This window comes from Stomoxys calcitrans, chromosome 1 (assembly GCF_963082655.1).
Source record: "Stomoxys calcitrans chromosome 1, idStoCalc2.1, whole genome shotgun sequence".
NCBI classification, from domain to species: domain Eukaryota; kingdom Metazoa; phylum Arthropoda; class Insecta; order Diptera; family Muscidae; genus Stomoxys; species Stomoxys calcitrans.
In genome coordinates this window covers 142,139,534-142,164,316 of record NC_081552.1, presented here as the reverse complement: position 1 = coordinate 142,164,316, position 24,783 = coordinate 142,139,534, and the positions used below count along the sequence as shown (strand labels likewise).

The window sequence follows — 24,783 nt, the reverse complement described above, 5'->3', positions numbered from 1 at the left end:
TAACGAAGCGGATCGCCTGCAAACTAGTCTATATTTAGATAAAAGATTAGAGTTACTAGCTCATATCTAGGATCCATGCGTAAAGGATTTTGGGAGTAATGAACGAATTTGATATCCGAATTTGGGGACAAGTATCTGGGACCCGCAGGCCGATCGGGACAACATCGGACTCTAACTAAAGGAATTTAAAAGTATTGTAGCGGATATAGAAAATACTTGAACGAATTCAAAAATGATTTGACATATCAAATTCCATCAGCGGTGCTGGTGCGGCCACCTTATTAAATATGCCCTGAGTTCTTCATTAATGTTGCCTATGAGAAATACTAAATGTATTTTATTTACGTGCTAGTTGTCGACAATCCATTAGCTGGCCAAATAAAACACTCTTACTGCTCTGTAATAGATAATTATATAAAATATATTTGAAATTATGCGATGAGGTGATTTCTATGTTGTTTCCATTGCTTTGCTCGTGGATGAACCAAAGCATGTTGCAGTTACGTGATATTGTGCTGGGATGTGTATCAGTTCTATAGGATCATTGTGGACTCCACTTAAGTATAAACAGTTGTTTTATGATTTTTGTACTACCAACAAGATTATCAGAGAGCTCCAATTACGTTCAGGTTATAATGCATCATTGTGGCTCTTGGAAAGTGATGTCTCTATTTGGTCGATACGGCGGAATGATGGCACACATGAAGCACTACTCTGCGTGACAATGGAATTGTTCGAGGAACTCTGCTGGTAAAATATGAATAGGGGTTGGTCGATATGAATAGAGGTCTCGAATTAAACTACAATAATGTACCTTTTTCTGGCGATAGGAACGGCCACGAACCCTGGTCGTGTTACGTCGAACTGGGTTATTCACGGTGGCCTTTTGTGATAGGCGTACTGAACTAAATGTGCTGCCTCTATGACCACGTCGTATTTGCGGCGAAGGAGTCCCCGTAGCTGTGGGAGAATTTTATGTTTATATGTTGCCATTTATATAAGATCTTTGCGTACTTACGGGTACCAGCCAAGTTTGTGCTGCGTTTTGAAGCTTGGAGCATTCCAAAAACAACAGCGCTAAAGGAGCCATGGTGTGAAGTTTGCCGTTGCAAGTTGGGTGTCTGTGTCATAGGTACTCCTGCTGTCATGTGAACAGGCGAAGGCAACTGGCTCTCCGATTCACCGCGAGGGTGTACAAAATATGTAGTCATTATACCTTTTCCTTTGACATTTATGTCACCGCGTTTCTAAAAGCAACGGCGGAAGTTTTAGCAAGCTAAAGTAACAACTGTACAACATGCACCATTTGCATCTTACCAAACATGTATAACCTTTTGCTTTTAGCAATTCCGCAGTTGAGTCTGGCACTTGAATCCGCCAATTTTCTCCGGTTGAGTCCATGCGAGATGCGACATTCACGGTATTTCCCCAGATGTCGTATACTGGCTTTCGTGCACCTATTACACCGCTCACCAAGGATCCACTACAGATTCCTACTCGAAGTTGAAAATTATTAAAGGCCTCCTTATTGATATCTTCCAATTTTTGCTTCATGGCAAAAGCAAATTCGACCAAGCTGCAAACGCTATCTTCTGAAGTTTCACCGCTAACTCTCAGATGGTCTGCGTTTAGACCAGACGCAGCCATGTATGTGGCACCGACTGTCTTAATTTTTTCAATGGATGCAAATCGTGGCTCTTCCAATAATTCATCGAAGTCACCTAATGAAAATCATAAAAAATATTCAAATTATTATTTAGTTATTGTGCGTAGTACCCAATAGTTGCACCCGAAGACCCGATTTATGCCGATATCAGGAAATACAGTCTAACTAATTTATAAAATAAATTTAGGTTTTTTTTAACTTTTGATGGTCTTCCCGCTTTGACCATAAAGAGAAAATCGAGCGCTATATATATATATATATATATATATATATATATATATATATATATATATATATATATATATATATATATATATATATATTTATTTATATATATATATATATATATATATATATATATATATATATATATATATATATATATATATATATATATATATACATACATATATCTCTTCCGATTTTCACTTCTAGAGTCGCTGCAAGCGCATTTATTAACCAGACTTCCCAAGACTTTATACAACCCTTTCATAGCTCCTATATATGGGAGCCATATCTAAAGCTTAACCGATTTCGACCTAACTTCTTAGATATTGTGGTAGTCGGCGAGGAAAGGGTTGTATAAAGTTTTGGGAAGTCTGGTCAATAAATGCGCTTGCAGCGACTCAATCGGTTAATAAATGACCACATTATTGCAATATTAGTCCAAATTGAACGAGCATATTGTGGAAGCTATATCCAAATCTGAACCCAATTTTTTTAATTTTAATAGGCTGCGTCTCTGGACCGAGGAACATGCCTGTACTAATTTTTAAAACGATCGGACGAAAATTGCAACCTTTAGTTTGTACACAAATTAATATGGACAGACGGACAAACAAACAGACTGGCGGACAGACAGACGGGCATAGCTAAATCGAATCAGAAAGTGATTCTGAGTCGATCGGTATACTAATCGTTGGGTCGATTTCTCCTCCTTCTAGGTGTTACAAACAAATTCACTAAGTTATAATACCCTGTACCACAGTAGTAGTGTAGGTTATAAAAATGCTATCCCCGATTAGCTAAGCAGTTAATCTTATTGCCGCTTATTATCATCTACTTCTTTATTTACTAATCCGTTATGAGGATATAGGTGATCATACAATGTCATTTCAAATAATTTATATATGCATATATGCATATATACATATAAACTATTGTTAGATGTGTAAAATCATAGTAGTTATATGTAATAAATTATTGAGTTTACATGTATTTATATGAATTTTGCAGTATTTTATATTTATTATTTCTTAGTATGTGTCCCAGTTATTTCGTTGTAGACTGGTATTCATTTGAAATTTTCGGAGTCGACGGTATTTTGAGTGCTTGGGAGAATATCCACATTTCGAAGGTCTCCAACTTCTTGATATCACAGTTTTTGGGCGTCAAAATTTCGGCTCCATATAATAGTATAGGCCATACATAGCTAGGCTGCCATATAAACCGATCTTGGGTTTTGACTTCTTGAGCCTCTAAAGGGGGCAATTCTCATACAAATTGACTGATGTCATGTGCCTATGTGCAATTGATGTGCCTAAAACCTACCAAACATATATTTAGGACATTCACGACAACATGGGACTCAAATCAAAGGTATTTAGGATAAGAAAACGTATCTGATATCCATTTGTAGAACCAAGTACTAGGGGGACCACTCCAACACCTAAAACACCCCTAAATCGGTCATATTTACCGACCATTGCAATATGGGACTCAAATGAAAGGTATTTGCGAGTAGAATACGAATCTGATATCCAAATGTGGGACCACGTTTCTAGGGGTCCATCCCTTCTCCAAAGCACACTCCAAATAGGACTTATTTACTGACCATGGGCATATGGGGCTTAAATAAAAGGTACTTGAGTGTAGAATTCAAATCTGATATCCAAATATCAAACCAAGTGTTTGGGGGGCCGCCTCTCCCCAAAAACCTTCCCCAAAGGGGACACATATACGACCATAGTCACATGGGGCACAAATGAAAGGTCTTTGGGAGTAAAGCACAAATCTGATTTCAATATTCGGGAAAAGTGTCTATGGGGCCACCCCACCCCCACAACACCACCCAAATAGTAAGTATTTGCTGACTTTTGCAATATGAGGCTCAAATAAGAGGGTTTTTAGAGTGGAACACGAATCCGATATATATTTTCAAGGCCAATTCACTGAGTGGCCGCCCATCCCCTAAAACACCCCAAAACACAGCCGGTCAAGTTTGCTGACTATGGAAATATGGGGCTCAAATGAAAGGTATTTGGGAGTAGACCACGTATCTGGTATAAACATTAGGGACCAACTGTCTAGGGGACCCCACCACCATAAAGCCCCCAAATAGGACATATTTGCTCACCAAGACAATTTGGGTCGTAAAGAGAGTGGAACTAAATATTTATAGTTTTTAGGGCCAATACCCCAAACCAGACATATTTTCTGACTTTTGCAATAAGGAGTTTAAATGAGATTTGAAAACGAATTTGATATCTAATTTTGAGACCAATGGCAATATGGGGTTCAAATAAATGATATATAGATATATGAGAATAGAGCACGTTGCTGACATATTTTCCGGGCTTAGTGTTTGGGGGACCACCCCAATCCCCAAAACACCCTTAAATCGGCCATATATACCGAGCATGTCAATGTGGAGATTAAATGAAAGGTGTTGGGGGGTAGAGCAAGAATTGATACCCACTTTCGGGACCAATTTTCTGGGGGTCATCCCCTTTCCCAAAATACTCCACAAGCAGCAATTGTTTAGTAACCTTCGCAAAATAGGGCTCAAATAAAGTTATTTGGGAGTAGAATATGAATTTGATATCCAAATTGAGGACCATATATTTAGGGAACCACCCCCTTACCCCAAAACACCTTGCAAAGGGTACAAAATTTTCGACCATGTCAATATGTGGTATTTAAGATTAGAAAACGAATTTGATAACCTATATTGGGCCATGTGTTTGGGGGACGCCTCATCGTGTAAACTCCCCTAAACCAATGGCAATATGGGGTTTAAATAAATGGTTTTTGAAAGAAGAGCACGATGCTGATATTTTTTCACGGCAAAGTGCCTGGGGGCTGAAATAAAGTATTTTAAGAATGGAGTACAACTTACATCCAAACTTAAATTCGTAGACCATATGGGATGCGGACAAAGGCACTTATATTGTTAAATTTTTAGTCAAGCGATATGCTATTTTCGTAGCATGGTATTTCACTGAAAGCTCTTTAATTGTCGAAAATAAATATTCCAAGGAAATTTTTGTTCCATATAGGGTTTTCCCAGTTTTTTTGTTAAAAAATTTCAATATTGTACTTCACAGATCTCCTATTAGTGTTAACACAATTTATAAAAATTACACTTAAAACGCATTAATATTAAGTCTTCTTTACATAGTGCTGTGCCAAGTTTTCTGTATAGAGACAAAACAGTGAAATTACCTTTTTTTACAAAAAAATTTCAACAATTTACTTTTTTCACATTTTTTGATTTGTAACTCGCATAACTTTTGACTGAAGAATCGGACCTTAGGTGAAAATTGCATTCCTTATGTCGCTTAGCAGTTATATCGAAACATGTTCCGATTTGGATCAAATACTAATAAGTACAAGTCATTGTTCAATTGTGTATAACACAATATTGGTCTTTTTAGTAGCTATATCTAAAAATAAATCGATCTGAACCATATACGACACGGATGTCGAAAAGCCTAACATAAGTCACTGTGTCAAATTTGAGTGAAATCGGATTATAAATGCGCCTTTTATGGGGCCAAGGCTTTAAATCGAGATATCGGTCTACATGGCAGCTATATCCAAATCTTGACCGATCTGGGCCAAATTGAAGAAGGACGTCGAAGAGCCTAACACAACTCACTATCTCAAATTTGAGCGACATCGGACAATAAATGAGCCTTTTATGGCCCCAAAACCTAAAACCGAGAGATCGGTCTATATGGCAGCTATATCCAAATCTTTACCGATCTGTGCCATATTGCAGAAGTATGTCAAGAGGCTTAACTTAACTTACTGTCCCAAGGCCTAAGACCCTAAATCGGAGGATCGCTCTATATGGCAGCTATATCCAAATCTTTAGCGATCTGTGCCATATTGCAGAAATATGTCAAGGGGCCTAACATAACTCATTGTCCCAAATTTCAACAAAATCGGATAATAAATGTGGCTTTTATGGGTCTAAAACCCTAAATCGGCCGATAGATTTATATGGGGGCTATATCAAGATATAGTCCGATATAACCCGTCTTTGAACAAAACCTGCTTATGGACAAAAACAGAACCTTGCAAAGTTTCAGCTCAATATCTCTATTTTTAAAGACTGTAGCGTGATTTCAACAGGCAGGCGGACAGACGGACGGACATGTCTAGATGGTCTGAAATTTTTACGCTGATCAAGAATATATATACTTTATAGGGTCGGAAATGGATATTTCGATATGTGGCAAACGGAAAGACAAAATGAATATACCCCCATCCTTCGGTGGTGGGTATAAAAATTTTGAAAATCGGACCATAAATGCGCTTTTGACAGCCCGAACAAAATTTTGTAGGGCTGAGGTGACCATTGTTGTCAATGGGCCCCTGGGACATCAAGGCCCTGAAATTTTGAAGATATCTCTATCCGTTCCAAAATAGCAGACTTGTTTCCACTTATTTTTTTCCCATCGCACTGTGCAACGGCTGGTGAGAAAAGCAAAACAGACAGGAAATGAGGTACTAATAGGGTGCGATGCGAACTCTCACCACATTTCGCGGGGTAGTACCAACACTAATAAGCGGGGCCATGCCCTAGCAGAGTTCTTAAATACTAACGAACTAATAACACTTAATATTGGTAACACCACTTCCTTTGGGTTTGGGAGGAGGTATTAGAAGTGACGATATGTTCGGAAAAAGATGAGGTTCAGGATTGGAGGGTCTCCATGGACACTCTTTCTCTGACCATCGCTACATTAGAATAGCACGGCCAGCACCGAATCCGATAAGCTTCTGGAATAAGTACAAAACCAACTGGGCAAAATTCGGAAGGCCACTTAGACTTGGGCAAGATTATTTAGATAGTCCAATCATAGAAGACATTGACGAAAATGTCACCAGGATTATGACTGCACTGGTGGGAATGAGGTCCGTAGAGGTTTGGAAAGAAGTCCGCAGACTTTTTAACAGAGCACGTCGTATTAAAGCGGCAGTTTATTGCGATGTGTATTACAAATGGCTCAAGGAATACAATAAAATAACTCGAGCGGCAAAACGTGCCTCTTGGAAGCTTTTCTGCGAACAGGTCGATAGCCTTAATGACACCGCCAAGATGAAAAAATGTCTCTCAAAAACCCATGTCCTAACTGACGGCATGGGAGTGAGAGCAGAGATAAATACCCATTTTCCACAGAATACGACGGGACTCACGGAGACACCGGAATCCTGGAACAGTAATGTTGATTAAAGGTTTATAATTACGAAATTTATGGTGAAGGAATCCTTGAGGAACTTCAAACCATTTAAGTCATCCGGATCTGATGGAATATTTTCGGTGTTACTACAAAAAGAGGCAGACTATCTGGCAAAAATTTTCACAGCGTGCCGAAAGCCTGGCAGGAGGCAAGGGGGGTGTTTATACCCAAGCCTGGCAAGGCAAGTTATGCGACACCAAAGGCCTAAAGACCCATAAGCCTTACGTCTTTTCTACTCATAACCATGGAACGTATTGTGGACATCATGACAAAGAAAAGGACAACCAGCGAACTGCTCAAATACAAACAGCATGCCTATGTCAACGGAAGGTCGGTGGAGACTGCTCTGCACGAGGTTGTGCATAAAATAGAAGAATCCTTTGATGCCAAAACGTACACACTAGTGGTATGCATTGACATCGAGGGGGCTTTTAACAATGTGTGGACCGACACACTGATCCAATCCTTAGACCAGTACCGGGTGGACCCGGTCCTTAGGGACTGGATAAGCCAGTCTCTGAGACTAAGGAACAGAGAGAAAGGGAGAAAGTGGCACAAGGCACGCCACAGGGAGGCATATTATCACCTCTCCTAAGGGTGACCACCATAAATGATCTATCACTGAGGAGGGATTTGAGTTCAACGATTTTATAATACTTCTAAGGGGTAAGGATCCGAACGAGCTATGCAGAAGGGCCGTAAGGGTCTTGCATATGGCATATGACTGGGCTAAACCCAGAGGTCTCAATGTTAATCCAGAGAAAATTGAAATATGTCTGTTCACGAGGAAGACGAAGGAAGGCCAATTTAGCGCACCACGTTTCCTCAATAAGACGATTTCGATATCTGGCAAGGTCAAATACTTAAGTGTGATCTTAAACAGGAAATTGAATTGGAAATGTCACATTCAGGAACGTAATGAAAGGGCTCACAGATGTTGGGCGCTATGTAGACGGGCCGTAGGCACGAATGGGGCCTGAATCCGAGGATTCCACTGGCTCTGCAGGAGCGTGATTAGACCAATACTTACTAACGTATTAGTAGTTTGGTGTACTGCGATGGAGAAAAAGTGCAACATAAGGACCATACCACAGGTTCAGAGAACATGTTGTCTTGACATAGGCGGAGCGATGAGGACCACTCCCACTAGAGCACTGGAGACTATTCTAGATATGCGATCCATTGACATACAGATGTGAGGCAGCCACTGCGGCTATGAGATCTGAGTGGGATCTGTTTTAGACTGCCTGACCCATAATACGGTCCTGCAGGCGGAGATCCGGGCGATCACGGAATGAGTGAGGTTATGTGGTGCTAACGCGAGGACGTCGAGTGTGAACAACTTTACGGACCGTAAACAGGCCATAAGGCCAATAACAACCAGGTCGGTAAGATCACGAATAGTCTTAGAATGTAGGAAGGGGATTAACGCCTTCTTTGAGGAAGGCAATAAACTTGGTTAACCCGAAGCCTTTCGGGTCGACGAATGCGCATGCAACCCTTTGGAACAGCGAAACAGTCGGTAAGACGGCGAAAATCCTATGAAGGGATCCAGATCGTGAGAAGACGAGGCTATTACTTAAAGGAAGCAAGAAGGAGGTTTGTATAGCTATTGGTATCATGACGAGCCACATAGGACTACAAGCTCACTTATGTAAAATCGGTGCAGTGATAGCATGTGTAGGGCATGCGGGGAATGTGAAGAGACGTTGGATCATTTTCTTTGTCGTTGCAGATACCGACACTTAGGTGGGGACACTATACCAGATATGAACCAAAATAGGGGAGTGGCATGGAAAACAATTAAGGATTTTGTAATTAGAACGGAATTCCTAACTTAGATTTTCTTTTTCGAGGTTGGTTTGTTTTTGTATTTAGAGAGCACAACGAGCCGATTACTGGCTTGGGTGTGTCCATAGTGGTATGGGGAGGATTAATATCTGCTTCTTCTTTTCAACCTAACCTAATCTTACTCGTTTTATAAGCAGTCTGTAGTTACTCGCACATCCCTCTGTGTCTGCTTTGTAGTTCATACGACTGGCTGTTGTTGTATTGATGATATGTAACGTTTCCAGCGTCAGTCTCTTGTTGTAATTTATCGCGTTGACTCTCACTCTCTCTAAGTTTGGCTCATGTTGTTCTGCAGCACAGTTTTCGGCTAGAGCTGTTTTTTGGTGAGTATGTTTGGCTCTTAATTATACCCTACGCCACTACAGTGGTACAGGGTATTATAACTTAGTGCACTTATTTATAACACTCAAAAGGAAGAGAGATGGACCCATTGATAAGTATATCGATCGACTCACAATCACTTTCTAATTCGATTTAGCTATGTCCGTCTGCCTGTCTGTCTGTCCATGTTAATTTGTGTACAAACTACAGGTCGCAATTTTCATCCGATCGTCTTCAAATTTGGTACGGGCATGTTTTTCGGCCAAGAGACGAAGCCTATTGAAATTGGAAAAAATAAGTTCAGATTTGGATATAGCTCCCTATAATAATGTAATAAAATGGTCATTTGTTAACCGATTTTCTTGAAATTTGGAAGGAAGGATTTTTCTTGATTCTCGACATTACTGGTGAATTTCATAGTAATCGGTCCAGATTCAGATATAGCTCTCATATATATATATATATATATATAACTTCTAGAGCCACTGCAAGCGCATTTATTGACCAATCTTCCCAACATTTTGTACAAGTCTTTCCTCGACGACTTCCACAATATCTAAGAAGTTTGGTCGAAATCGGCTCATATTTAAATATAGCTCCCAAGCATATGTTCGTCCGATTTTGAGAAATATTACAATAAAGTGCTTATTTGTTAATTGTTTCTCTCGAAATTTGGTAGAAAGAATTTTCTTCTGACTATTATTATTGCCCTTGAATTTTATAGATATCGGTTTAGATTTAGATATACCTGACATATATGTATATTGTCCGATTTTCATTCCTAGTAGGATATTATAAAGTCAGCCGACTTTTGCCTTTCCTTGCTGGTTTTATATTTGATTTATGCCTTGATAATCTGGTTTTCAATTTATTTTTAATTGTTTCATAGATAGATCAATGGACAAACATTAGTTCCATTGCCGTTGCATTCTATTTCATAAACTAAAGGGTGATTTTTTTGAGGTTAGGATTTTCATGCATTAGTATTTGACAGATCACGTGGGATTTCAGACATGGTGTCAAAGAGAAAGATGCTCAGTATGCTTTGACATTTCATCATGAATAGACTTACTAACGAGCAACGCTTGCAAATCATTGAATTTTATTACCAAAATCAGTGTTCGGTTCGAAATGTGTTCATTCACCGTTCAGCGATGAGGCTCATTTCTGGTTGAATGGCTACGTAAATAAGCAAAATTGCCGCATTTGGAGTGAAGAGCAACCAGAAGCCGTTCAAGAACTGCCCATGCATCCCGAAAAATGCACTGTTTGGTGTGGTTTGTACGCTGGTGGAATCATTGGACCGTATTTTTTCAAAGATGCTGTTGGACGCAACGTTACGGTGAATGAACACATTTCGAACCGAACACTGATTTTGGTAATAAAATTCAATGATTTGCAAGCGTTGCTCGTTAGTAAGTCTATTCATGATGAAATGTCAAAGCATACTGAGCATCTTTCTCTTTGACACCATGTCTGAAATCCCACGTGATCTGTCAAATACTAATGCATGAAAATCCTAACCTCAAAAAAATCACCCTTTACTAGCTGGACAGGGCCCTCTCGCTGCGCCTTCTTTTACTTTATATGGAACAAAATTAGCCTTGAATATTTATTTTTGACAATTAAGAGCTTTGAGTGAAATACTATGCTACGAAAATAGTATGTGTATATAGCTTGAGAAACAGTATAACAATATAAATGTCTTTATCTGAATTCCATATGATCATTATTCGTCTATGAATTCGATCGGAGTGTTTATGGACATTTAAGTTTGGATGTTAAAGACTTATTTTAGCTTAAAAGACTATTGGAGTCCGATATTCTCATATGGATTTTGGTAGTGGGAAGTGCCCCAGGGTGGTGGTTGGTGGGTTAAGGGGTGGGGGGGGGGTGTCCGGCACGTGGTCCCGTAAGTGGGTATGAATTTCGTGTCTTACTCCCAAATACCTTTCATTTGAGCCACAAATTGCCAAGATCGGTAGATATGTATGTCCAATTTAGGGATGTTTTGTGGGATGAGGTGGTCCCCCAGACACTTAGTCCTGTAATAATATTACCATCGTGCTCTACCCTCAAAAACTATTTTTTAAACCCCATATTGTTATTGGTGTAAGGGGAGTTTATGGGATGAGGCATCCCCCAGACACTGTTTGGGGGTGTTTTGGGGGAAGGGGCAAATACATGATCGTATTATACTCCCAAATATCTTTATTTGAGCCCCATATTGCGTTGGTCAGTAAATAATTGCTGTTTGTGGGTTTTTTTTTGGGAAAAGGGTAGACACCAAGAAAATTGGTTCCGAAAGTGGTTTGCAATTTCGTGCTCTACTCCCCAATACCTTTCACTTGAGCCCCACATTGACATGGTCGGTAAATATGTCCGATTTAGGGGTGTTTTAGGTAGTTAGGTGGTCGCCCAAACACTTAGCCTTGGAAATATATAAGCATCTTGTTCTACTCTCAAATATCATTTATTTGAACCCCATATTTCCATTGGCCTCAAAATTGGATATCAAATACGTTTGCTAATCTCAAATACCTTTTATTTAAACCCCTTACTGCAAAAATCAACAAATATGTCCTTAACCTAGAGGCCTCAGATGTATCCTCCACAAAGCTGCAAAATTTTACCCAGCTCAGCCTTATAGATGTCCCATTCGTGTGGTGCTCATGTTGATTTTGCTCTGTTGAAGAGTTTTCTGCAGTCCTTCCTTAGACCAAACAGCTCTGGGGTCGCTGTTTGCCCCTTGGCTTGGGACTAGGCTATGCTGACACAAGCGAGTCATTCAGGACCTTCGCGATCCGCCTGACCACTATGTATATATCATCCGTAGTTTCCACTTCCTTTTCTAGTCTAGAAGAGATAGTGGTGCAGAATTTGTGCCGAAATTTATCTCAATCCGCCTTTCTTCTGTTTAGCCGAGGGACCTCTACTCCATTATTTTCTCCAAGGCTAAAACTAATATAACGACGATCAGAGAATCCCCCAAAGGCCGCAATTCTTATTCGAATTGGCTGACATTTTACACAGGTCTCCAACATATAATATAATTGTGGTCCAAACCGGACCATATCTTGATATCGCTCTAATAGCAGAGCAAATCTTTTCTTATATCCTTTTTTGAATAAGAAGAGATGCCGGGAAAAGAACTCGACAAATGCGATCCATGGTGGAGGGTATATAAGGTTCGGCCCGGCCGAACTTGGCACGCTTTTACTTGTTTTGGGGTAAGATCATTTGCTTTTTGGTACTTGTTAGGCTTTGCCCATATCGTTTTTCCATATACATATGTTGCATCCTTTCATAGGATATTTTTAGATCTTTGGCTGTTTGATTGCCACTTCGGCCTGGTTTTCGTTAAATTCGAGTCTTCACACGCTGAACCATTGTAATTGTTGTTGCAGTTTTATTTGGATCACCACCATTTGGTAACCATACCAGTACAGTTTTACGATTTATGGAGAGAGTCACAAATATTTTGTTCACTTTGAGGTGTTTGATTTCGCCAACAATACCCGATTATTGATTTTCCAGCCAAACATAAGGCAATCACACAATTACCCTTCAACTCCATCACGAATAACTTTCTTTTTAAATAGACTCGCCTGTAAACAATATAATGAATATATGCCAGTGTAAACTTGGCAACACTTCGTGTCAGATATCCTGTGACACAAGATATAAGTTCGGTTTACTACAGTACGAGTACATTGATATTAGCACAAGAGTCCATGTTTTAACTTACATATGATTTCATTAAGAATTCGTATGCACGCTTTTCCATTGTCGATATCTTCAGAGTAAAAATCCTGAAAATTTGGTATGGATGCGAACATAACTCCACATAAATTGTGCATGTTGGAGTAGAGCTCGTCGGTGTGTTCGTCAGATAAATAATAGGCCGCAACATGATCTGGTAGAATATTCTGTAAATGAGTCAGTTAACAATGAATCATAGACGATTAAAATGTGACATAAACTGAAAAACAATTTTACCTTGATTAACGTATCATTTAAAGCTCTGTTTGATTTCATGTTGGTAAGTTCTCGCTCGGCCTGCTCTTTCCAGATAAAGTCCAATCTTGATGTCACCTTTGTAAGAACGCAAAACGAAACAAATTATACATATACATACATAAATATTCTGTGACAATTGCAAATGCTGTTCGATCAGAGCTTAAGCTCAGTGATTATGAATCTCATAACACGTCCCTATGTTGGTTGGTGTCTGATATCGTGGCCCCATCTAAGTGTCAGTGTCGGTTAGCCGCGAAAACATTCGTCTCATCATCCTCCCTACATGGTCTGCACATGCTATCACTTGCCGCACCGATTTGTGAGCTCGTAGTCATATGTCATATACGATAAGTGAGCTCGTAGTCATATGTGTTCCGTTATGACATCGAAAGCTAAACTGACCTCCTTCTTACTTTCTTTCAGTAATAGCCTCGTCTTCTCGTGATCCGGATCTCGCCATAAGATTTTCGTCGTCCTACCGACCGTTTCGCGTTCGATGCCCACGCCCTTAACACGGATTGCGTCGATCCGAAAGGCTTCGGGTTAACCAAATTTATTGGCGGCAGCGCTCTGGCCATCACTGCCAAATCGTCCAAACAATGCGGATCGTGCCATCCTCAGAGAAGGCGTTAATCTCCTTCTTACACTGTAAGACTATTCGTGACCTTACCGTTCTGGTTGTTATTGCCATGATGTCCGGTTTACTGTCCGTAAAGATGGTTTCACTTGACGTCCTCGCGTTAACACTCCACCAGCTTACGCATTCGGCGATTACCCGGAACTCCGCCTGCAGGACCGTATTATGGTCAGACAATCGAAAACAAATCTCAGCCCCTGGGTTCTCAATGTAGACCCCCAAACCCACTCATTCCTCTAGCTTTGATGCATCTGTGTAGCATTATTTTCCAGATGACAATATCGGAGTTCCATCAATCAAAGACTGGCCCGCTGGCAGCACTCGACCTGGAGTGTCGTCTCAGGTATCCGATAGGAAACCTCTTTCATTCCTTCCAGGCTTCCTATCGTCGCCTCGATTATACCGCGATGGTGTGACCTGCTCCTATCCTCTATCAGTTCGCTCATCGCCTTAATTCTCATAGCCGCAGTGGCTGCCTCACACTTAATTTGTATGTCTATCGGTCGGATTTCTTGTATGTCTATGGGCGTGATGCTCAACGCTCCTCCTATGCTAAGGCAACATGGTCTTTAAACCCGTTGTATTATCCTTACGTTTCACTTTTTCTCCATCGAGACACCACTTAGTACAGAAATTTTACATGGTTGAATATCTCACAAATGTCGCCAGCAGACGATAGAGAGATGATAGTCACATAAAAATATGACGATGAAAGAGAAAAAGACCTAAGTTTCTCCAAAATCGAGTGAAAGCTTTACAAACTCCAGAAATTAGGACAAAAAATAGGTCTATATGACATGCTTACCATCCCCATACTTGCGAGGATGCGATGAAATAAGAATTTAAGTAGATCAGAATGAAAACACCTTCTATTCAGTACAATGGATTTCTGTATACGTATCCAGCGTAGCGTTATGCAGTACATTCGTCGCCAGGATTGTCATTTTATGTTTCTCACAAATACCAACTGAAGAAATATGCAAATGCAAATTTGACCATAAAACATTCCATTAAGGAACAGGGCAAACTTCTTACATATCAATGAGTGCTGTCCGATTCAAGTTTAGGCTAAATGCTAAGGGGCCTCCTTTTTATAGCCGAGTCCGAAAGGCTTGCCGCAGTGTAACACCTCCTTGAGGTGAAATTTTTACATGGCTATTAAACCAATTTTTTCAAATGGCATAGTACCTTTACAAATGTTGCCAGCATTAGGAGGGGATAACTACCGCTGAAAATTTGTTTTGATGTTCTCGTCCGAATTTGAACCCAGGCGTTCAAAGTCAAAGGCGAAAATGCTAACTTCTGCGATACACTCACACAAATTTGTTATTTAAAGAGCAAAAATGTTTGCTGAAACAGGAGTTTTTGTCAGCTGAATAGAGGAAAGCAGACATTGCTGCTGTTTCAGCAAACATAGGGCTGCTGTATAAGCAAATATTTCATCCAGCTAATTCAGCAAATAAAATCTGTTGTATTTAGTACAAAAATCTGCTGAAAAAAATGTATGTTTATGTTACTTTAGGCATTTTGGTAGAATTTTTTTTAGAAATTTTGTTGGAAGTTAAATACTAATATTCAGCAGACAGTTATCGCTATTTTCAGCAAACTTTTTTCTATGAGTGTATGGTGGCCACCACTGAAAAATATATCTACTGTAAATGGCAAAGTAACTTTTAAACCAGTGGTGGGCAAATAAACACTTACTATTGGAAGTAAAGGTGTACTTGCACAAGGTCACATGGCCATAGGCTTTGAAATAACGTATGCTATGTTAATGTGCCCACTGCTGGCATAAACAAATCAAACAGAACTAAAACAATTTTAGTGAATTGCAAAAACACATACATTCATAGAAAAAAGTTTTCTGAAAATAGCAAACACTGTCTACTGAATATTAGTAGTTAAGTTTGCTGTTATTGTAGCAGTAGTTCTGCCATTACAGCAGTAGTTCTGCCATTTCAGAGCAGCAGGCTTACTGTTGAAAAGTCTGTTGTTTGCTGAAAATGACTGTAGCTTGATTATGAAGAGGATGGTAGAAGAAAAAATAAAATACCAATGTAAATGGGCGTCTCAGTGGATGCTTATAATCACCACTGAATGTTTACTTTCCATAACATTATTTCTTCAAATCTAGATACAAAAGGTTATGCCAGTCATGTATACATTAGTAGAGTAATAACAAGCAAGCTATAGATTGATTCAAACCAAATTGAACATGATGTTGAAGGTCATGGGAGAAGCCGTTGTACACAATTTCTGCAAAATCAGATGAGAATTGCGTTCTCTAGAGGCTCAAAATCCCAGGTCGGTTTATATGGCAGCTATACCAGGTTATGTACTGATTTGTGCCATACTTGGCACAGTTGTTGGAAGTCATAATAAAACACCTCATGCAAAATCGGATGAGAATTGCGCCCTCTAGCGGCTCAAGAAGTCAAGATCCAAGATCGGTTTATATGGCAGCTATATCAGGTTATTAACCGATTTGAACCATAGGTTAGGTCAAATCGGACGAGAATTGCGCCCTCTAGAGGCTCAAGAAGTCAAGCCCCAAGATCGGTTTATATGGCAGCTATATAAAAACATGGACCGAAAAAATATTTGTGCAAAATTTCAAGCGCCTAGCTTTACTCCTTCAAAAGTTAGCGTGCTTTTGACACACAGACGGACATGGCTAGATCGACTTAAAATGTCATGACGATCAAGAATATATATACTTTATGGGGTCTTAAACGCATATTTTGAGGTGTTACAAACAGAATGACGAAATGAGTATACCCCCATCCTATGGTGGAGGGTATAAAAATGCCTGCGGGCTCAGCCACATTTCGAAATGTATACCAATGCATGGATCAGGTGCACTCATAGAGAAAAGTTAGCTGGAAATAGCAAACATTGTCTGCTGAATATTAGTAGTTAATTGTGATGCTATTGTAGCAGTAGATTTGTTATTATAGCAGTAGTTTTGCAATTTTAATGCAGCAGGCTTACTGCTGAAAAGTCTGTTGCTTGCTGAAGATGACTGCTACTAATTATGAAGAGGATGTTAGAAGAAACAAGTAAAAAGGCGTTTGGATATCCACCACCTCGGGTATATATGTAAACAACCTTTCATTCCAAATCTCGACCGATCTGGACCAAATTTACGAAGGAAGTCGAAGGGCTTTACACAACTCACTGTCCCAAATTTCATCAAAATCGGATACTAAATGTGGCTCTTTTGGGCCTAAGACCCTAAATCGGAAGATCGGTCTATATGGCAGCTATATCCAAATCTGGACCAATCTGAGCCAAATTGAAGAAGGATATTGAAGGGCCTAACACAACTCACTGTCCCAAATTTCAGCAAAATCGAATAATTAATGTGGCTTTTATGGGCCTAAGACTCTAAATCGGAGGATCGGTCTATATGGCAGCTATATCCAAATCTGAACCGATCTGGGCCAAATTGACGAAGGATGTCGAAGGGTCTAACACATCTCACTGTCCCAAATTTCAGCAAAATCGGATAATAAATGTGGCTTTTATGGGCCTAAGACCCTAAATCGGAGGATCGGTCTATATGGCAGCTATATCCAAATCTGGACCGATCTGGACAAAATTGACGAAGAATGTCAAGTGGCCTAACACAACTTATTGTCCCAAATTCCAGCAAAATCGGATAATAAATATTGCTTTTATGGGCCTAAGACATTAAACCGGAGGATCGGTCTATATGGCAGCTATATCCAAATTTGGACCGACCTGGGCCAAATTGACGAAGAATGTCGAAGGGCCTAACACAATTCACCGTCCCAAATTTCAGCAAAATCGGATAATAAATGTGGCTTTTATGGGCCTAAGACCCTAAATCGGAGGATCGCTCTATATGGCAGCTATATATCTGGACCGATCTGAGCCAAATTGGCGAAGAATGTCGGAGGCCCTAACACAACTCACTGTCCCAAATTTCAGCAAAATCGGATAATAAATGTGGCTTTTATGGGCCTAAGACCCTAAATCGGCGGATCGGTCTATATGGGGGCTATATCAAGATATGGTCGGATTTAGCCCATCTTCGAACTTAAGCTGCTTATAGACAAAAAAAGAATCTGTGCAAAGTTTCAGCTCAATATCTCTATTTTTGAAGACTGTAGCGTGATTTCAACAGACAGGACGGACACAGCTAGATCGTCTTAGATTTTTACGCTGATTAAGAATATATATACTTTATAGGGTCGGAAATGGATATTTCGATGTGTTGCAAACGGAATGACAAAATGAATATACCCTCATCCTTCGGTGGTGGGTAAAAAAATAAAATATAAATGTGTGTCTCAGTGGATGTTTATAGTCACCACTGAATGTATACTTTCCATAATCGTTTTTCTTTAAATTTAGATACAAAAGTCCATGCCAGTCGTATACACATTAGCAGAGTAATTAAAAACAAGTGAAAAGGCATTAAGTTCGGCCGGGCTGAACTTTGGATACCCACCACCTCGGGTATGTACGTAAACCTCAAATCCGGTGAAAATTCCATACCTTATGTCCCATAGCTGCTATATCGAAATATGTTCCGATTTGGACCAAATACTAATAAGTACAAGTCATTGTTCAATTGTGTATTGTGTAAAATATTGGTCTTTTTAGTAGCTTTATCTAAATATAAACCGATATGAACCATATACGACACGAATGTCGAGAAGCCGAACATAAATCAATTTGTCAAATTTCAGTGAAATCGGATTATAAATGCGGCTTTTATCGGGCCAAGACTTTGCACCGAGATATCGGTCTATATGGCAGCTATATCCAAATCTGCAGCTATATCCAAATGTGGGCCGAATTGGCGAAGGATGCCGAAGGGCCTAACACAACTCACTGTCCCAAATTTCAGCAAAATCGGATAATAAATGTGGCTTTTATGGGCCGAAGACCCTAAATAGGCCGATAGGTCTATATGGGGGCTATATCAAGATATAGTCCGATATAGCCCGTCTTCGAACTTAACCTACTTATGGACAAAAGAAGAATCTGTGCAAAGTTTCAGCTCAATGTCTCTATTTTTAAAGACTGCTGCGTGATTTCAACAGACAGACGGAGAGACGGGCGGATATGTCTAGATCGTCTTAGATTTTTACGCTGATCAAGAATATATATACTTTATAGGGTCGGAAATGGATATTTCAATGTGTTGCAAACGGAACGACAAAATGAATATACCCATATCCTTCGGTGGTGGGTATAACAAACATATAGCAAATTAAACAGCTTTTCACCGCAATCACCAGAACTTTACGGGCTACCGAGAATTCATAAAAAAATACACCTCCTCCGACCTATATCTTAGTCAACGCACGTCTCCTGCTACGCTCTTTCCAAACACATCGGGAACATATTTAAAACTATAATTTTGAAGGAATAAAATGTGAAGTACTCAATAGAACTTAAGCAACAACCCGAGTCCGTCACTATAGATGAAGATGACATTAATGCCTCCTTCAACTTGGTATCGTTATTTACTAACATGCCGATATACATATCTAGTCATTAAGAATGGATAATAAGGATACACTTCGAAATAATGCTACCATTCGAAAAAAGACATTCCTTAAATATTCTCAATTTCTGCCTAAAAGATAACAATTACTTCACGTATGCTGGAAAACTTTACCAACAAACTTATGGTATGCCAATGGGAAACCCACTCTCCCCAACTAATGCTGATATTGTACTTGACACCCTTTTGGACGACGTAGTGAACGAACTGCAGAATATGAACATAACGGTAAAATTTATAGCAAACACCAAAGAGGATAAAGGCAACTCTAAGCTGCAGTATTCCATCGCAATAACTTGAAGACGACTGTTCTGTGATATTATTAATAAGTTTAGACTTTATATATTTCCCTCAAAGTGCAATTATTTATATTATTATATACTAGCTGGACAGGGCCCGCTTCGCTGCGCCTTCTTTTACTTTATATGGAACAAAATTATCCTTGAATATTTATTTTCGACAATTAAAGAGCTTTGAGTGAAATACCATGCTACGAAAATAGTATGTGTATATAGCTTGAGAAACAGTATAACAATATAAATGTCTTTATCTGAATTCCATATGATCATTATTCGTCTATGAATTCGATCGGAGTGTTAATGGACATTTAAGTTTGGATGTTAAAGACTTATTTTAGCTTAAAAGACTATTGGAGTCCGATATTCTCATATGGATTTTGGTAGTGGGAAGTGCCCCAGGGTGGTGGTTGGTGGGTTAAGGGGGTGGTGTCCGGCACGTGGTCCCGTAAGTGGGTATGAATTTCGTGTCTTACTCCCAAATACCTTTCATTTGAGCCACAAATTGCCAAGATCGGTAGATATGTATGTCCAATTTAGGGATGTTTTGTGGGGTGAGGTGGTCCCCCAGACTCTTAGTCCTGTAAAAATATTATCAGCATCGTGCTCTACACTCAAAAACCATTTTTTAAAAACCATATTGCCATTGGTTTAAGGGGAGTTTATGGGATGAGGCATGCCCCAGACACTTGGCCCCAAATTGTTTATTAAATTCTCAAATACCTTTACCTTAAATCTCAAATACCTTTCATTTGAGCCACGTGTTACCATGGTCGGTAAATTTTTACTATTTGGAGGGTGTTTTGGGGGAAGGTGCATATACATGGTCCCACCTTTGAATATCAGATTCGTATTATACTCCCAAATACCTTAATTTGAGCCCCATATTGCGTTGGTCAGTAAATAATTGCTGTTTGTGGGTTTTTTTTTTGGGGAAAGGGTAGACACCCAGAAAATTGGTTCCGAAAGTGGTTTGCAATTTCGTGCTCTGCTCCCCAATACCTTCCACATTGACATGGTCGGTAAATATGTCCGATTTAGGGGTGTTTTAGGTAGTTAGGTTGTCGCCCAAACACTTAGCCTTGGAAATATATAAGCATCTTGCTCTACTCTCAAATATCATTTATTTGAACCCCATATTGCCATTGGCCTCAAAATTGGATATCAAATACCTTTGCTAATCTCAAATACCTTTTATTTAAACTCCTTACTGCATAAATCAGCAAATATGTCCGGGTTGGTGTATGGGCCCTAAACTATCAATATCGAGCTCCACTCTCTTTAAGACCCAAGTTGTCATGGTGAGCAAATACGTCCTATTTGCGGGTGGGACGTCGGTTTGACAGTTGGTCCCGAATGTTGATATCACATTCGTAGTCTACTCCCAATTACCTTTCATTTGAGCCCCATATTTCCATAGTCGAGAAACATGACTGTTTTGGGGGCGGTTTTGAGGGATGGGGTGGTCATTCAGTGACTTGGCCCTGAAAATATATATCAGATTCTTGCTCTACTCTAAAATACCTCTTATTTGAGACCCAAATACGTCCTATTTGGGAGGTTTTATGGGGTGGCCCATAAATACTTTTCCCGAATATTGATATCAGAGTCGTGCTTTAGTCCCAAAGACTTTTCATTTGAGCCCCATATTGCTATGGTCGTAAATTTGTCCCCTTTGGGGGTGTTTTGGGGAAGAGGTGGTCCCACATTTGGATATCAAATTCGTGATCTACTCGCAAATACCTTTCATTTGAGTCCCATATTGCCATTGTCACCAAATATGTCCGATTTAGGGGGGTTTTGGGGGGTGGAGTGGTCCCCCAAACTCGGTCCGATAATTGGATATCAGATACGTTTTCTACTCTTTCATTTGAGTCCCATATTGTCGTGATTGGACTATATATATATTAGGTAGGTTTTGGGGGTGGGGCGGCCTCCTACGTACCCCATCCGAAATTTGGATACCATATTTTTGTTTGTAGGTTACTATAAGAGAGCACACAAAATTTCGCTTAAATCGCACCACCCACCTCCCAGATCTGGCGTTTCTGAAAAATAGGGTAAGGGGGAGGGTCCGCACCCCCTTCCGATATCAAAAAATGTAGTACCCTATTTTCACCGCGGAATCATTATGCACCATCAGCGAAAATTTCAAGAAAATCGGTTCAGCCGTTTCTGAGTCTATAAGGAACACACGAACAAACAATGTGACAAACAAACACAAATTGATTTTTATACCCTCCACCATAGGATGGGGGGTATACTAATTTCGTCATTCTGTTTGTAACTACTCGAAATATTCGTCTGAGACCCCATAAAGTATATATATTCTTGATCGTCGACACATTTTATGTCGATCTAGCCATGTCCGTCCGTCTGTCCATAAGTCCGTCGGTCTGTCTGCCGAAAGCACGCTAACTTCCGAAGGAGTAAAGCTAGCCGCTTGAAATTTTGCACAAATACTTCTTATTAGTGTAGGTCGGTTGGTATTGTAAATGGGCCATATCGGTCCATGTTTTGATATAGCTGCCATATAAACCGATCTTGGGTCTTGACTTCTTGAGCCTCTAGAGTGCGCAATTCTTATCCGATTAGAATGAAATTTTGCACGACGTATTTTATTCTTACTTTCAACAATTGTGTCAAATAAGGTTCAAATCGGTTTATAACCTGATATAGCCGCCATATAAACCGATCTGCGATCTTGACTTCTTGAGCCTCTAGAGGTCGCAATTATTATCCGATTTGCCTGAAATTTTGTACTCTCATGACCATCAATATACGTGTTTATTATGATATGAATCGGTCTATAACCCGATGCAGCTCTCATATAAATCGATCTCTCTATTTTACTTCTTGAGCCCCCAAAGGGCCCAATTCTTATTCGAATTGGCTGACATTTTACACAGGTCTCCAACATGTAATATAATTGTGGTCCAAACCGGACCATATCTTGATATCGCTCTGATAGCAGAGCAAATCTTTTCTAATATCTTTTTTTGCATAAGAAGAGATGTCGGGAAAAGAAGTCGACAAATGCGATCCATGGTGGAGGGTATATAAGATTCGGCCCGGCCGAACTTAGCACGCTTTTACTTGTTATATATAAGACTAGCAGAGCCCGGCCCGCTCTGCTGCGCCCGATTACGCTATGTTAGAGAGGAGTACTCTAAATTAGAACGTTTCTGCGTAATTGTAGTTGAAAATGTATTCCAATTTTTTCTATGGATTTTTCTTCACTCAAGTACGTCTTATTTATACCGCACATTGCAATGTCAGTAAAACTCCTTCTTGGGGGGTGGTGGACCCCCAGAGACTTGGTCCCAAAATTGAGAGTCAATTTCGTGCTTATTTCCCAAAGACCTTTCATTAAAGATGCATATTGCCATGGTCGGTAAATATGTCCGATTTGAGGGGTTTTATGGGGGTGGGGTGCTCACGAAACACTTATTTTCACAATTGGATATCAGATTCGTTTTCTACTCTCAAATACCTTGAATTTGAGTCCCATGTTGTAGTGATTGGTCTATAAATCAGTTTGCCGGGTTTTGGGGGTTGGCGGCCCTCCTAGGCATCCCACCCCAGATTTTGATATCAAATTTTTTGTTTTTACGTGGCTGTAAGTGTGCAAACAAAATTTTGTTTAAATCGCCCTACCCGTCTCCGAGATCTGGCGATTTTGAAAATTAGAGTAAGGGGGAGGGCCCCCCCTCGTCACATAACAAAGAATTACGTTCCCTATTTTTACCACAGGTCCATAATGCACCATATGGGAAAATTTCAAGAAAATCGGTGCAGCCGTTTTTAAGTCTACATGAAACACACAAACAAAGAAATCGACAAACAAACAAAAATTAATTTCTATATATATAGATAGCTGAGCCCGGCCAGCATCGCTGTGCCTTCATTTTCACCACGCGGAAAAAATTATTCTTATTCTTACTTTAAAATTTTGACAACATTTTAACTAATAAGACTTTTTTGCAAAATTATTCTTTTTCTATAGACATTTTTGTATTTTTATATAATTTTTCTATGGCAAAGATTGGCAATTAAACTACCTTAAACACCGTCTTGGGTGAAAAAGTTAAAAAATTCAAAGCACCGATAGGTTGTCATAACAAAGATATATGCTGGATGATTAATTTTTACCACACTGCCCTCTCTCAGTTCATGTTGGCTTCTACAAATTAGCGCCAACTACTGGTTGTTTGCAACTAAATCCAATTGGATCAAGTAAAACCAATTGAATTACTCGCTTAAAGTGGATCGTCATTTGGTGGTTGTCTATGAATAGTGATTCATAGACAACCACCATACCATATAACTAAATAGTATAGTTATCATTTTTTCTTTTGTACACCCTCCACCATAGGGTGGGGGGTATACTACTTTCGTCATTCTGTTTGTAAAACCTCGCAATATGCGTCTGAGATCCCATAAAGTATATATTCTTGATCGTCATGTCATTTTAAGTCGATCTAGCCATGTCCGTCCGTCTGTCTGTCGAAAGCACGCTAACTTTCGAAGGAGTAAAGCTAGCCGTTTGAAATTTTGCACATATACTTTTTATTATTGTAGGTCGGTTGGGATTTTAAATGGGCCAAATCGGTCCACGTTTTAATAAAGCTACAGTTTAAACCGATCTTGGGTCTTGACTTCTTGAGCCTCTAGATGGCGCATTTCTCGTCCGATTTGTCTGAAATTTTGCACGCAGTGTTTTGGTATCACTTTCAATAACTGTGTTTAGTATGATTCAACTCGGATCATAACCTGATACAGCTGTCATATAAACCGATCTGGGATCTTGACTTCTTGAACCTCTAGATGACAGAATTCTCATCCGATTTGGCAGAAATTTTGTACAACGTTTTCTCTCATGACCTTCAACATACGTGTCTAATATGGTCTGAATCGATCAATAGATTGATTCTTAAGCCCCACAAGGCGCAATTCTTATTCAAATGAACTGAAATATT

General features: G+C 39.6%; 1 protein-coding gene across 7 annotated transcripts in view; it reads right to left on the bottom strand.

The window, feature by feature from the left end:
• Nucleotides 1–393: 393 nt before the first annotated feature.
• LOC106094892 (adenylyl cyclase 78C) overlaps nt 394–24,783 on the bottom strand; it is a 384,230-nt gene continuing 359,840 nt past the window's right edge. For 6 of the 7 annotated variants that reach the window (XM_059361192.1, XM_059361191.1, XM_059361193.1 and 3 more), the window contains 6 exons: nt 13,309–13,404; nt 13,058–13,238; nt 1,318–1,721; nt 1,019–1,247; nt 815–960; nt 394–747 (listed from right to left, as the gene is read on the bottom strand). In XM_059361192.1, the coding sequence (XP_059217175.1) occupies nt 631–747; nt 815–960; nt 1,019–1,247; nt 1,318–1,721; nt 13,058–13,238; nt 13,309–13,404 (1,173 nt within the window). In that variant the 3' untranslated portion in view covers nt 394–630. The remainder of the gene's footprint in view (nt 748–814; nt 961–1,018; nt 1,248–1,317; nt 1,722–13,057; nt 13,239–13,308; nt 13,405–24,783) is intronic. The other variant, XM_059361190.1, reaches the window with a different exon arrangement.